The 12,917-nt window shown below is 39.7% G+C and overlaps 1 protein-coding gene across 1 annotated transcript in view; it reads left to right on the top strand.

The window, feature by feature from the left end:
* Positions 1–12,917, top strand: part of cpne9 (copine family member IX) — a 71,608-nt gene that overhangs the window by 26,557 nt on the left and 32,134 nt on the right. Inside the window, exons 4-6 of the mRNA XM_087781422.1 lie at positions 679–782; positions 2,199–2,238; positions 5,263–5,339. Of these exons, the coding sequence (XP_087637548.1) occupies positions 679–782; positions 2,199–2,238; positions 5,263–5,339 (221 nt within the window). The remainder of the gene's footprint in view (positions 1–678; positions 783–2,198; positions 2,239–5,262; positions 5,340–12,917) is intronic.

The raw sequence follows: 12,917 nt of genomic DNA, 5'->3' as shown, positions 1-12,917 counted from the left end.
TGAAAGATGATGTTTTACGTTTAATTGTAGTTGAAAATCAGATAATAAATGTATGATGTACACAAGTTTGTTTAAAGAAAATGCCTGATTACATTTCAAAACTCTACGTTGTACTATTGTACGTGTATAATTTATTTAAAAAAAAAGTTTAAGTTCAAGTGTAGGATTGTTGAAGACTTAACAACTTGACTAAATGAAACTGATGCAAAGGACAATACACTTATAAAAAAATCCCTGATTATTTCGAACCCATGAACTCCGCCTACTAGCTTGTGCTCTGGTAATGGATAGGTAAGGGACACAGCCAGTCATACTGCTTGTGTGAGCGGGGCTCTGAAAACACAGGTCGAGGCAATGGTGCTGCGGCGAGGCAGTGCCAAGATCAATAGCTCATTACATGGCAGTGTCGGGCCAGGCCATGAGGCGAAGCTGTATGTCGACTGGGGGGCTTATTGGTGTGATTGTCAGGAAGATGGAAGTGCAGCGTGACCAAGGAGGCATGATAAAACAAGGACTGTGCGAAAATGAGCATCGACATGAATGAAGTTCTTCTCTCCTGGGAATTTTAGCTAGGGTGATGACAGAAGGTTTTTTTTGTACAACTTACGATTTATTTGTAATAAAGAATCTGAGTCTCACACATTCCACTCAATATTTCTCCCATTTTTCTTTTTGCAGTTTGGCAGGACCGAGGTGATCGATAACACTCGGAATCCCGATTTTGTGAGGAAGTTCGTCCTGGATTTCTTCTTTGAGGAGAAGCAAAATCTGCGGTTTGATGTGTAAGCAAGACATTCACATCTAAATGAACTTCCGTAGAAGGCATTGAATTTACGATGGATCCAAGTCGAATTTAGAAATGTTTGATTGCATTTGAATAATTCATCTCGCTGCAGCTTTTCAGTGGATTCAGCTTCATTAGGAGAGAGCAATTATGTCACAGCTACGATTTGATTAGCGAGGTATCCAATCAGGTCTCTTGTTTTCTTAAAGGTCCAGTCTCTTGCTTCCCACATTGATTCAATAAGAGCCCATCACCGTTTTTTCAAATCTACAATCAATATCTGGGGTCAATGTGACATGCTACTGTAGCTTAGTCGGACTCAAACACATGTTGAGTTTTTACGCAGAGATGTGATTAAACACTTTTGCTTTGCAATGTTTTTCTATCGCTCCAAACATCACAATCTGTTTTGTTAGCCGATTATCTGTTTACAGCCATCCCATAATAAGCCTTTTGTTCACAGGGATACATTCTGGTCATTTAAAAGAAAAAGTACGTGGGTATCAAAATCCCCAGATAATACATGAAATGGTGGGTTTTTTCATAAAAGTAAATCTGCACATTGGCTGACCAGAACATAAAAGAATGACCTTGAACTCCCAGCACTCTTGCTTCAAATTAAGGCCGTCCAAACATGTGCGGACAAGCTTGGTCATTATGAACCATGTCCACAAGCATAACATCCAAACAGAAATTTCAAGTGTATCAGGAAAAATCCATATTTTTACAGAAACATCATTATCCAGAAGTTACTACGATTGATGAATTTATAAGAATAAGGGGTTTCTCCAAAGGACCCTTTAATGGTCAATCTCTGATTGAACCAGTCACTCGATTATTGTGATAATGTGTTATTGACTTCCCTGTAGAGAGATGCCACTGATGTCTTACAGCTGACTGACAAGAACTACTGTGGAAGCAGCTCAAATTAAAGAAATAGTAATTCAATTAAATAAGATTCTTTAGTGAAAGGACTGTTTCTAAGCTCACCTTATAGTTAAAAAAAATAAGGTAAATTAAATGATCTGATGTATCAGTTGTGTTGGCTATATAGTTGTTATATAGCGCAACTGTGTGTAATCAGATCACTGCGGTTGCAAGCCAGGACTACTACTACTTAGTTTACATACACAATTGTATCCTTGTCTTAGCTTATTAAATGGTATCTTTAGCAGTCAGCTTATCAACATGAACATTAATGTACTTTGATTTTGAGCCGACTGGCCCAGATACAATTAATGGGCCCCGAGTTTGGACAAAAGTAAGTGACATAACCAAACATGGGCTTAGAGCTAAACAATAAACAAAACATTAGCAAGCCACATTTAATAAAGTGTAAAGAATATGTCTCTGACATGGTTTGACTATAACTATAATAACACATTGGAACATCAAAACCTGTTTTTTCTTGCAGGTACAGTGTGGATTCCCGAAGCTGCAATATTTCCAAACACGTAAGTTTTATTCATGCTTTGCTAAACATGAAACACAAATTGAATAATCTTCAATGGTTTTTCTTTCTCTTCAACCAAAATCAACTCATCAAATGGAGAACAGAAGGTTAGTAGGAAACAAGTGTCAACAGCTCCACTCCAATCATGCTTTTATTAATTTTATTCTGCTCTTTCTTGCACGTAATTCCGCCAAAGACAAACCTCAAACAAGTCCTGCCCGGAAACACTCCCATCATTCTGTCTCTCATTTTGTCTGTCTCCATTTCCCCGTGAAGGTAAAGAGTGGAATTTCATAGCAGGACAAGAAAGCTAACATCTATTCCCTTTGTTCCCGTCAACACATTCTCGTCCATCTGCTTTGTGACACTTTTATTTTCTCATCTTTCCCTGACATATATTTGTTAGTATGTGGGTAGATTGTAAAAACCCCAAGTTATATCTATTATAACTGAGGTTCTACGAATTACACCAATGATCTTCTCAGCTGCTCTCACAATGCGCTGCAGGAAATGGTGCAGGTGCCGTACCACACAGTGATGCAGCTTGACAGGATGCTCTCGATGGTGCCTCTGTAAAATGTGAGCATCATGGGTGGTGGAGCTCTTGCTCCTCTTCAGAGATGTACACACCCAGGAACTCTCCACTTGCAGCTCTGTCCATAGTTACTGGTAAATGCTCGGTGTGCACTCTCCTGACATGACCTCCTTAGTCTTCTCCACGTTCAGGTGGACATAATTGTCTTTGCACTATGTGGTCAGCCTCTTGACCTCACACCTGTAGACTGTCTCATTGCTGTTGTTGATGAGACCCACCACCGTTGTGTCGTCCGCAAACTTGATGAAGAGGTTGGAGCTGGATGATTGAGTGCAGTCATGGGTCAGTAGAGTTAAGAGGAGGGGGCTCAGCACACATGATGTTGGGGATGCTGGTTTTGAATGCTAAGCTGAAGTCGATAAACAGCATTCTGACGTATGAGTCTTTAGTCTCCAGGTGGGTGAGGCCTGAGTGGAGGGCAGCAGAGATGACCTCATCATTCGAGCGGTTAGATCGAAATGCAAACTTGAAGGGGAACTTTACTCGTGTTGGAAAGTTTATGTATTCGTGGAGTTGTGGAAACACGCTTGGGTTGGCGTGGTTGAAATCCCCAGCCAGGATGAGGAAGGCATCTGGGTGGGCTGTCTGCTGGTCACTGATGGGCTGATGGGCCAGTGGGTCCAACCTGTCCCTGAAAACCCTTTCTTGCCTGAAAGCTGCTCTGAGCACACGTGCTTTCTCATCGACAACATCCTCTATAAATGGGCATGCCATTGTTAGAGCAGAGAAGGAGAACAACATTTTGGGCCCTTATAAAGGCTGTTGGATCACTTAACGGAAACTGTGATGTACAGTAAAGTATATTTTCATCACTGTGGTGATGGCCCTAACCATGCATACAGTAGACAAGCAGAGACCACCACAGGCTCATTTTCCTAATTATTGTATAGTCAGTCATCCTCTTTGAGCTGGGGGGAGGAAGAAAGGATAATAATGTTGACTGCGTTGTGGAACAATCTGCAGACAATGTGCACTGAAGGCCTAACTCACCTCCCGCTCAAGTATTTTTATTTCAAGATCCAATTTTCTCTAATAAAAGGTGTTCCATCCTTGTTTTTTTTTAAATTCTATTTCTTCTCCAGTTAATTCTACCTGTTGCCTGAGATGGGTGGCATTGAGCGCTCTGACTATTTGTGGGTTCTGTAAACACATTAGAATTAGCACATTGGGAATATTGTATAATATGAATGTCCTTCTATTATTACTCACAACATTGCCAGACTGGCTTCCACCCTGTACAGCATCTGGGTCCTCGATCAGTATCTTCTATTGGTGTTGGTGGCTCCAAGACTCTGATGGTACTACCAGAAACTGCAAGGCAAACCAAAGTCAGACAGTCCAAATTGATTATATAAGAATGATTATGTCCCATGTAGAGATGGCAGAATGTACCATGTATGAAGAGGCTGGCATCTTGGGAGGGAGATGTACTTGTCTCTGTCCCCCTGTGTTGGAGGGGATCCCTGGGGGAACGGAGACAAGTGTGTTACAGTCATGCAGTGAAGTGTGATAACACCTCGGCCAGTGTAGGAGCTGTGGTAGTCTGTGAAAGCAGTGTGAAGAAAGATCTGCTGGTGTTGTCATTAAGCAGTGTTTGGATCAGACCGTACCCCCAGAGCGGAGTATGGTTACACATGTACTTTAGCTTCCTTATTATTTGAGTTCGCGAGGACACAGCAGGAGGACAGCTGGAAAACGCTCAACAGTTCCTGCAACTACCGTTGGATCATGATTGAGGTGAAGTCACCCGCTGTAATGTGCGCATGTAGACAGCAAACCAAGTGATGAAGAACACAAGTTAATGTGTCACCCCTGTATATATGCAGAGGGTTCACTTTAAGATGAACTGTAATCAAGATGCAGCGGATTATCAATGGCACGCTCTCGGGGCGCCGCCCACTTTCGGTCGTATAACATGTCAGTCGGCAGGTCCCGCCCACTGGTGAAGCCAGTTTGGATCCATCAGAACATGTAGGAAGACCCGGAAGTCGGGTACATCCGGTCCTGGGGCTGGATACTGTCACTTAACACCCGTTCAGAACCCACGGTGAAAGAGAATAGATAAAACTGTTTGTTCCCTTGTGTAGAGATTTACAAAACCCTGAGTGTTTTATTTTGTGTGTAACTGTGGAGTTCTTAATCATTGGGCTTTTATCCCGAGGGGAAAGGCACACACTATATGAGCACTATCTAGTGACGGCACAAGGCTGAAAAAAAAAATAAGCAGCCACAAAAACAGATGGCAGCGGGTCAACTCTGAGCACACCCTGGTGTCTGCTGTAATACAGGAGTCGCAGCACGAGTGGAATAATTGCAACACCTGCAGGTTGAATTTATGATAATCAACAGACCTCTTATTCAAACCTGGATTATCTCTCAACCCTGGCGTGCAATTAATTCTCTCAATTCCACCTCTCTTATATCCCTCAGGACTTTTTAGGCCAGACTTTCTGCACCCTTGGAGAAATCATCGGCTCGACCGGAGGACGTCTGGAGAAGACTCTGTCGTAAGTCTGGCAACTATTCCTCATTAAATAGTAACTTAATTTAAAAATCAAATGACTTCTTTGGTCTTGAGGTAAATTATGAACATGCATAATCAGCTCCTGCAGGAGGATTAGCGGTCATTGTTTTTCATCTATTGACGACTGCCACCATACGGGATAATACTTGTGTATCGAGTGAGGTACTTGAACAGTTAGAGCAGCTCAATCCAAGCGGCTTATGTTGACTAGTCAGAAACATCTGAAGTAATCATTTGGAGCTTCATATGAGGTCATATGTTCAATTTATGGACTTTAAAAGCCAGGAATCAACACTTTTTGATAGATAGTAGAAGTAAGTAAGTAATTCTTATTTGTATAGCGCTTTTCTAGACAAGGGTCACAAAGCACTTAAACAATCAAAACAATATTTAATAAAGTATATATTTTAAAGATCAAGATAAAATTGAGAGAACAACAGGAGTTCCAGAAAATCAAGGAAAAGCCTGAAAAAATAAAAACATCAACAAGATGTTTCTTAAAGGAGTCAGTAGACTCCATCAAGCGCAAAGAGAGAGGAAGATGGTTCCAAAGCTTAGGAGCAACAGCCTGAAAAGATTTCTCTCCTCTGTGGGTGTATGAGACCGAAACTGTGGGGACAGAAATGACATGAACGCCAAAAAAAAAAAAAAAAAGTTATTCTTCCGCAGCCTATGCAAAATAACATAATAATAACATACAAATATGTCTGGATGTTTTCTTGGGTGATATCAACTTTATATATCTTTGCTGTTTAGTCTTTGGAACAGTTTAAATTTGAGCTCTAAAATTTAAACATGTATGTGATTTAGTTTAGGCTGCTACATGGAAAGAGAGCGTACAAAAGACATTTGTAGAAGTCAAAATGATTAAATTAAAGGGTGTTTTTAAGCCTGTACAATTATGCACCTTGTCTTACACCTGCCTAAAAGTGTCATGTGATTAATCATCTTTTTTTGACTGAAACCCTCTATGGATTCACCTTGAGTAGAGGAAGGAGACAATTACATAACATAGCGATGAGAGCCTTCATCTGTATAATTCCCTTGCTTTTGGTTTTGATTAATGGTCCAAAAAAGCAGTTTGAAGTAATTGACATGGACGAAGAGTGTTTTTCCTGATTTTTCCAAGAAATAAAGGCCAGTTTGGAGAAAAAATGTCTGCTGTATAATAAGATGAATGACGAAAAATCTATACGTTTGAGGTTTATGTTTTGTTGCCGTTGTTGATGCTTCTTAATAAATTGAGTTCATTCAGGAGAAAGGATTGATTGACTTCCTGTAATTTCCCACATCTTTACCCTGCTGCTTGCAAATTTCATCCCATATCTTCTTCAGAAGAAGAAGGAGCCAGAAGCACCACATCATAGAAAGTAATTAAGTAATAGTTATTTGTAAAGCACCTTTCTAGACCAGGGTCACGAAGCGCTTGAACAATCGAAAGCAATACCCATTTAAAAATGCCTACAAATGTAATCTGATAAAGGAAAAGGCAACATAAGAAAAACACAGGAGTCCCAGAAAATTAGAGAAAAGGATTATTAACTCCGGATGTGACACCATTTTTCTAACGACTCAACCCTGGAACCTCATCAGGTGCACTCACCAGAGTCTCAGTTTTGTACACATTTAGCTGCAAAAGTGTTTTCACTCAGCCATTGTTTGATTTCTAGCAAACAATTGACTAAGCTGTTCAGCCTCTGGGGCTCAGTTGGATCAAATGAGCATTAGAGCTGGATGTCATCAGCAAAAACGTGGTAAGAAACATTAGGAAATCTCTGAACGATTTTACGGAGGGGAATCAAGTACAGCAAAAACAATAAAGGACCCACACAACAGATCAGCCTATTTTTATTTGATTGGCAGATACACTAAAACTGCGCCAAGAAAGGTATGACGAAAACCACTGTTACACAGACCCAGACAGTCCTACTTCATCCCTCAGTCTTCTCAGCAGGATCCTGTCATTGACTATGTCAAAGGCTGAGGACAGATCCAAGAGAACCAGAACAGTGAATTTACATGCGTGTATAGCGATTTTTGCGGAAGCCAGAATGAAACTTCTCATGGATGTCGCTCTGATCCAGGATGACAGCTGTTCAGACACCACCTTCTTTAAGATCATCTACACAAAGCACTGCCGAACAAAAAGTCCTCTTGACCACGGCTACACTGAGAAAATCTGTCTTGAGTCTTAAAAGCCTTTATAAGGGACAACAAAGCACATCTCTACTGTTATGGAAGACATGGAAGAGTTTTGAGGAATATATTGGTTGTTTGTCAATTGCTTGGCTAAATTGTATGCAAGTATACATAACAAACAGATTTGGAAGAAAAATTATAATATATCATGCAAACATGAGGCAGTTTGTTTACAGGAAGATCCAGCTATGGTATGACTTGCTACACCAAGGGTATAGAAGAAGGTTTTGGGGATTTTCTTGTAGTTTAAGGATGAGCTTGGTCTTTCACCTCAACCATGTCAGATTGCATTTCCTGGATGTGAAAGAAAGGTTTCCGTCCCATGCAGTACAAGGCGCACTTGGGTTGAACTTGCGCACATAGTCTCTGGGGTAAACGAATAGCAAAGAACTGGTAGAGGGGACAGTATGTATTACATAGAAATAATGGGTTTTGAGTATGTGTGACGCTGCCTAACAATGTCATCCACCTGCCTTGGCAAGTTCATGAACTGATGGCGAAGCATGAACTGATAAAACTGAAGGCACTTTCTTACTATACATATCCTGTCTGTTGGAAAGTTGTAGTTACTATACACAAATAGGTCTTTACCTTGTTGAACCGTCTTAACGTACTCCTTCTCGCATTCTTTTTTTGATGGCGGGTTTGATTATTGTGTTGGGAGTTACGCAGATGACACTTCAGTGACGTCGTCCTCTGACCGATCAGTGGCCGTTAGTTAGTCGATCTCACATTTTAAGTGCAAGCTTGGCTCGCTTGGAACCTGAGCATAGTACTGTAGTTACTAAAATACAATTTTCTTTTACATATTGTGCTGGTGGAGACGCAACACATACCTAATTTGAAAAAGACAAGTTGGTTGAAAATGGACAATAGTCTCTTTGGTAAACCAATAGCAAAGACCTGATAGAGGGCACAGAACGTACACAAGATAGGCTCAGATAAGGTTTTAAACTAAATTAGAATGGCCTTAAAATATTTGTTTTGTGTTGCCCGTAAAAACACGGTTACCCTAGGTAACCCTAGATTTATTTTAAGTCAGAAACGCATTGAATGCCTGATTAAAATTAAATAAAATGTAACGGTTTGGCTCAAATGATTTTGACTCTTAATTTAAAGTCTGTATTTAACTGTGTATTGTTTTGATGATTTCAGTGTTTTGTGACCCTTGTCTGAAAAAGGCTTTACACATAATAATTACTTACTTACTTACTTGATAACTTGAGATGTTGCTCAGAGGCTTCAGACACATATCTGTGAACGACAACATGCTGATATTTGAGTAATGATGTTGACATTGACTGTTTTTCAACAAGAGAATAAGGGGTTACATAATGATATGTATATCAAAAATATTACTATGACTCTAGCAGCAGAGGAACCACAGTCACAGACTTTTAAATTAAAAAGGTTCAAGTTGCTTTTTTGACGGACCAGCAGTCACACAACAACACAATAACCATCTCTTTCCGAAAATAACCCAGACAAAAATATGCGTGGCCTCAATTCCCTTCAAAGAAAAAATACCCAACATGATTCCCATTTGATCAGAAGTTTGCAGCTCTGACATTTGACAGCTGACTGCAGAGGAACCAAAGGCAATAAACAAATTACCAAAATCTCAGATATTCTCTGCTGTAATTGTCACCGGGGTAACCACAACATGTATGCTTCAGATGGCCTGGTGGTAGGTGTACATTTTTTAAAGGGTCACTGCATTTAGAAATGGCTGTCATGCTGTGTGCAGACCAAACTCTCTTTTTCTTTCACCTGGGTGTTGCCATGGAGACAGAGTAGAGGGCAGTTACAAAGGCGTCATTCCAAGTGCACCCCCCTGAAAAAAAAAAAAAAAAATGATAATACCTGAAAGTGTGATGGAGCGAATGACCACCTGGAACTTGTGAGTGTGGAAGAGAGGTATTATGTTCCTGACACATTAGAAAATGTTGAGTGCCAGATTTAGAATTTTTGCAGCAGGTTATAATGAGCCGATAATCAAAATTGGGCCAGAGGAGCAAAATCCACATAAACGAGCCGCAGGTACGACTTCGCTTCGGCAGCATTTAGGCAAACGAATTAGCAGTTTTGGGGAACAGCTGTGGAATAATGTGGCGTCTCTTAATAATTGCTCGCTGCCAGATGTTCAGTGAAAGATTGATGGCTTCTTTAGTGGACAGTGAGGGTTGTGTGGCTCTGTGGGTGACAGCCACCCCGGTGGCGGAATGAAAAATGAAATGATCACTGCTGGGTTATAAAACCCTGCTTGGGACGCCCGGTTGTATCAGGTGTCAGGGAGTATAATTGGAAGCAATGGCTGGAATGTCGTTTTTTTGGGGGGTATGTTGTAAGTGACATTTAAAGGAAAGTGCAGACATTACTACCTTATTATTTTGTCCCTAAAACAAATATGTTATGCCACAATTGTGTAATACGGGGGTGCCCACACTATTTCAGTCCAAAACGTCTACATTTTTGTCCCTAAATTCGCTCAACTAAGCAATGTTCAAAATACCCGTCTGCAATTTGCAGATACAAATTACTTAAATAAGTAAGTACATACTTTACTTAGATGACCTGCTCTGAATGGACTGATAATCAGTCATAAGTATAGCTGGATATTGCAGTCAAGAAAGTAGCATATTTCCTCATTTTTGGATACTTTTAGTCTGAGAGTAACTTCCAAAAGTCTCCATAAGCCTTGAGATCAATTATAGCCTGTAGTGTCCAAATCTCATCCTTAACTGCAGAGTTCAGGACCGTCTTGTACTAAGAATTGCGTAGATGTCCTACCAAAAACGGACGTAAAACTCAACTGTGAATCAGTCACTTAGAGCGCTCAGTAGGGATAATGATGTTTATATTTATAGGTGTATAAGTGTTTTGTTTACAATAGTCTTCATGTAATGATGTGTTTTTATTAGTGGGATTTTCTAAGATCACATGAGGAATGTCTTTTGCTGAGATTTCCTTTTTAACCTGCATCTTTAGTTCAATACATCTGAGGTGATGTTTTTTCTGTTACTCGGAGGCGGCTGATTTTGTTCATTATATTATAAAAAAACAAGCTTATAATTCCTACTTGTTTTTCTGAATTGCGTGAAATAGCTGATAAAAGAATTCTGTATAAAACAATCATGTTTTTCTTCATGAATAAAGATCATCAGTTTGGTGAATGAGAAATATATTTATAAGTTTGTGAATTATTTCATATCTACTCATGTTTCTACAAAAAACGAATGAATGAAAAACGAAAATGAATATTGGTCGTTAATGTGTCTCTGATACACGTCTCAACAAGTGAGACTGACAGTCTGAGATCTCATCTAACAACTGCGCGTCAACAAATTGGTGCAATAACCATTTGATTGACACGCATAGCAGCCAATCTGAGCTCTCATCTCTATTCTCGTATATCATATTTTGTTATGTATCGCGATCAATCAGTAGATTAAGATCAAAGTATTGGGCACCCCTTGTGTAATAGATGCAAGGGTAAGCTATCAGTGAGCAAGACGAAGCTTTTAACGATGTGAATGAAGTATCCTCCACTGTAGCCATCTTGCAACAGATTCTCTTTGATCCATTATTATGGGCTGTTTGACACTGATGCTGGAATATTGTGAGTTATTATAATTATAATTAAATAGTTTTCATACTTGGCCTGGACATTTATGTGTCTGTACATGATGTCCAGAGGCGTGTTATCTCTGCCTATGTTGAAGTGTGTTGACAGTTTTTCTGCTATGTTTGACCCTCTTTTCTTCAATGATTGCAGATTTTTTCACTAATCATTGTGTTGAAATACTGGATCAGGTGGTGCCTGTTAAATCAAACTTAACAATTCAGGAAAAAACGTTGCCCTTGGACAAATATTCTGTCAAATTCTGAAGAGACTTTGTGGAGACTGAGCGTCTCTGGAAGTCCACTATACGTCTTCATACAATGAGATGGTGGAAACTGCCAGATCTGACTAAATTTATAACAGAAAAGTGTTGTTTGACACGATATATTATCTCATGTGTGACAGCAATGCATTCTTGAGATTTTTAGGAGGTGCTCACTGTAACACTGCACTTTCCTTTTCAACTCTGTAGTGGCCATTGAAGACAACAAAGCTTTTGCACACACAATCACACACATATGCATAAAGAGATACAATAGCATCCCCCTCGGTGAGTGTCGTGCTGAGCAGTCACCTGCAATCTGTTATGTTGGTTCTGGTCTCATCTGGTTCTGCTGATCGGAGGCAGTTTGAGCAGGTGAAGCCCTTGCTGAGAGTCTTCCGCTGGAAAATGCTTCTGTGAAGATTCCAAGCTCTGAATATGTGAGATTGAATCTCCCACTGCAACAGAAAAACAATTTAGAAAAATAATAAGACTTTTCCTCCTGGAGAATTACTGTACGTCGCAGCTTTTTTCCATGATGTGACTTTGATAGCAGCAACTCTGGACACAGAAGATCTCACTTAAATTTAGAAGCGGCGGTTCTGGGCAGGAATGTGATGAATTGCAAGGTTCATATGGGGACTTCTGAACCTGAAAGAAAGTTACACAAGAAAAGCTTTATCAAGGTGTTCCAGCGAATTGTGAGAAGTTGTGAGCGTATGTTATTCCTTTATCATCACTTAGCAACTATTAGCACACATTTGTCTGTATGAGCATTTGAACACTTTTCTGCAGGACTAGAGTAAATGTTCATCAACTGTTAGATGTATTTCTTTAGAACAAGGGTCAAATTTATATTCATTTTCCTTTTTGATTGAGTACATTTTAGTACTGTTGCCATTTATAAAATCTTATAATTTTTATTTCTCTTTATCATGATATGTTTCTGGACTGTTAAGATAAAACTTGGCCAATCAGTATTATTTGTTAAAGATCAATACAGAGCTACACTATATTTTAGCTTAATAAAAAAAGTAAAACTGCCAATATTTTTTTCTCAAAAATATTGTGTTAATTTATCTTAAATGTTCCTGTTTCTGTATAATCGATTTAATGAGAATAACTGTTTCGTAAATATATCCTTTCAAGTGTGTTGTCCTAAGACTAAGAGTCGAATGGATTTGAATTGTATTTGCGATATAATCGCTATTGCGATATGAAAAATGATTTTCAAAATGTAAAGGTTTCCGTTAATGCTACTTTGCCTCTCAGGCTGTCATGTAGTCGCGTAGCTTATGAGCAGCACCGAGCAGAACAAGCAGTGAAAGACGTAACACTCTCGCTTGAACCTGAAGGTCAATGGCGTCGTGCGCGACAGAAGCTGCTAAAGAGGAGCAGTGTATGACAACTGTATGGTTAAAATGCTACGAGTGGCTTAACCTTAATGTAGGCCTTCACAACCAGACTCTTCAAACCCC

Source organism: Callionymus lyra, chromosome 19, assembly GCF_982586985.1.
Source record: "Callionymus lyra chromosome 19, fCalLyr1.hap1.1, whole genome shotgun sequence".
Taxonomy (NCBI): domain Eukaryota; kingdom Metazoa; phylum Chordata; class Actinopteri; order Syngnathiformes; family Callionymidae; genus Callionymus; species Callionymus lyra.
This window is presented reverse-complemented; position numbering and strand designations above follow the sequence as displayed.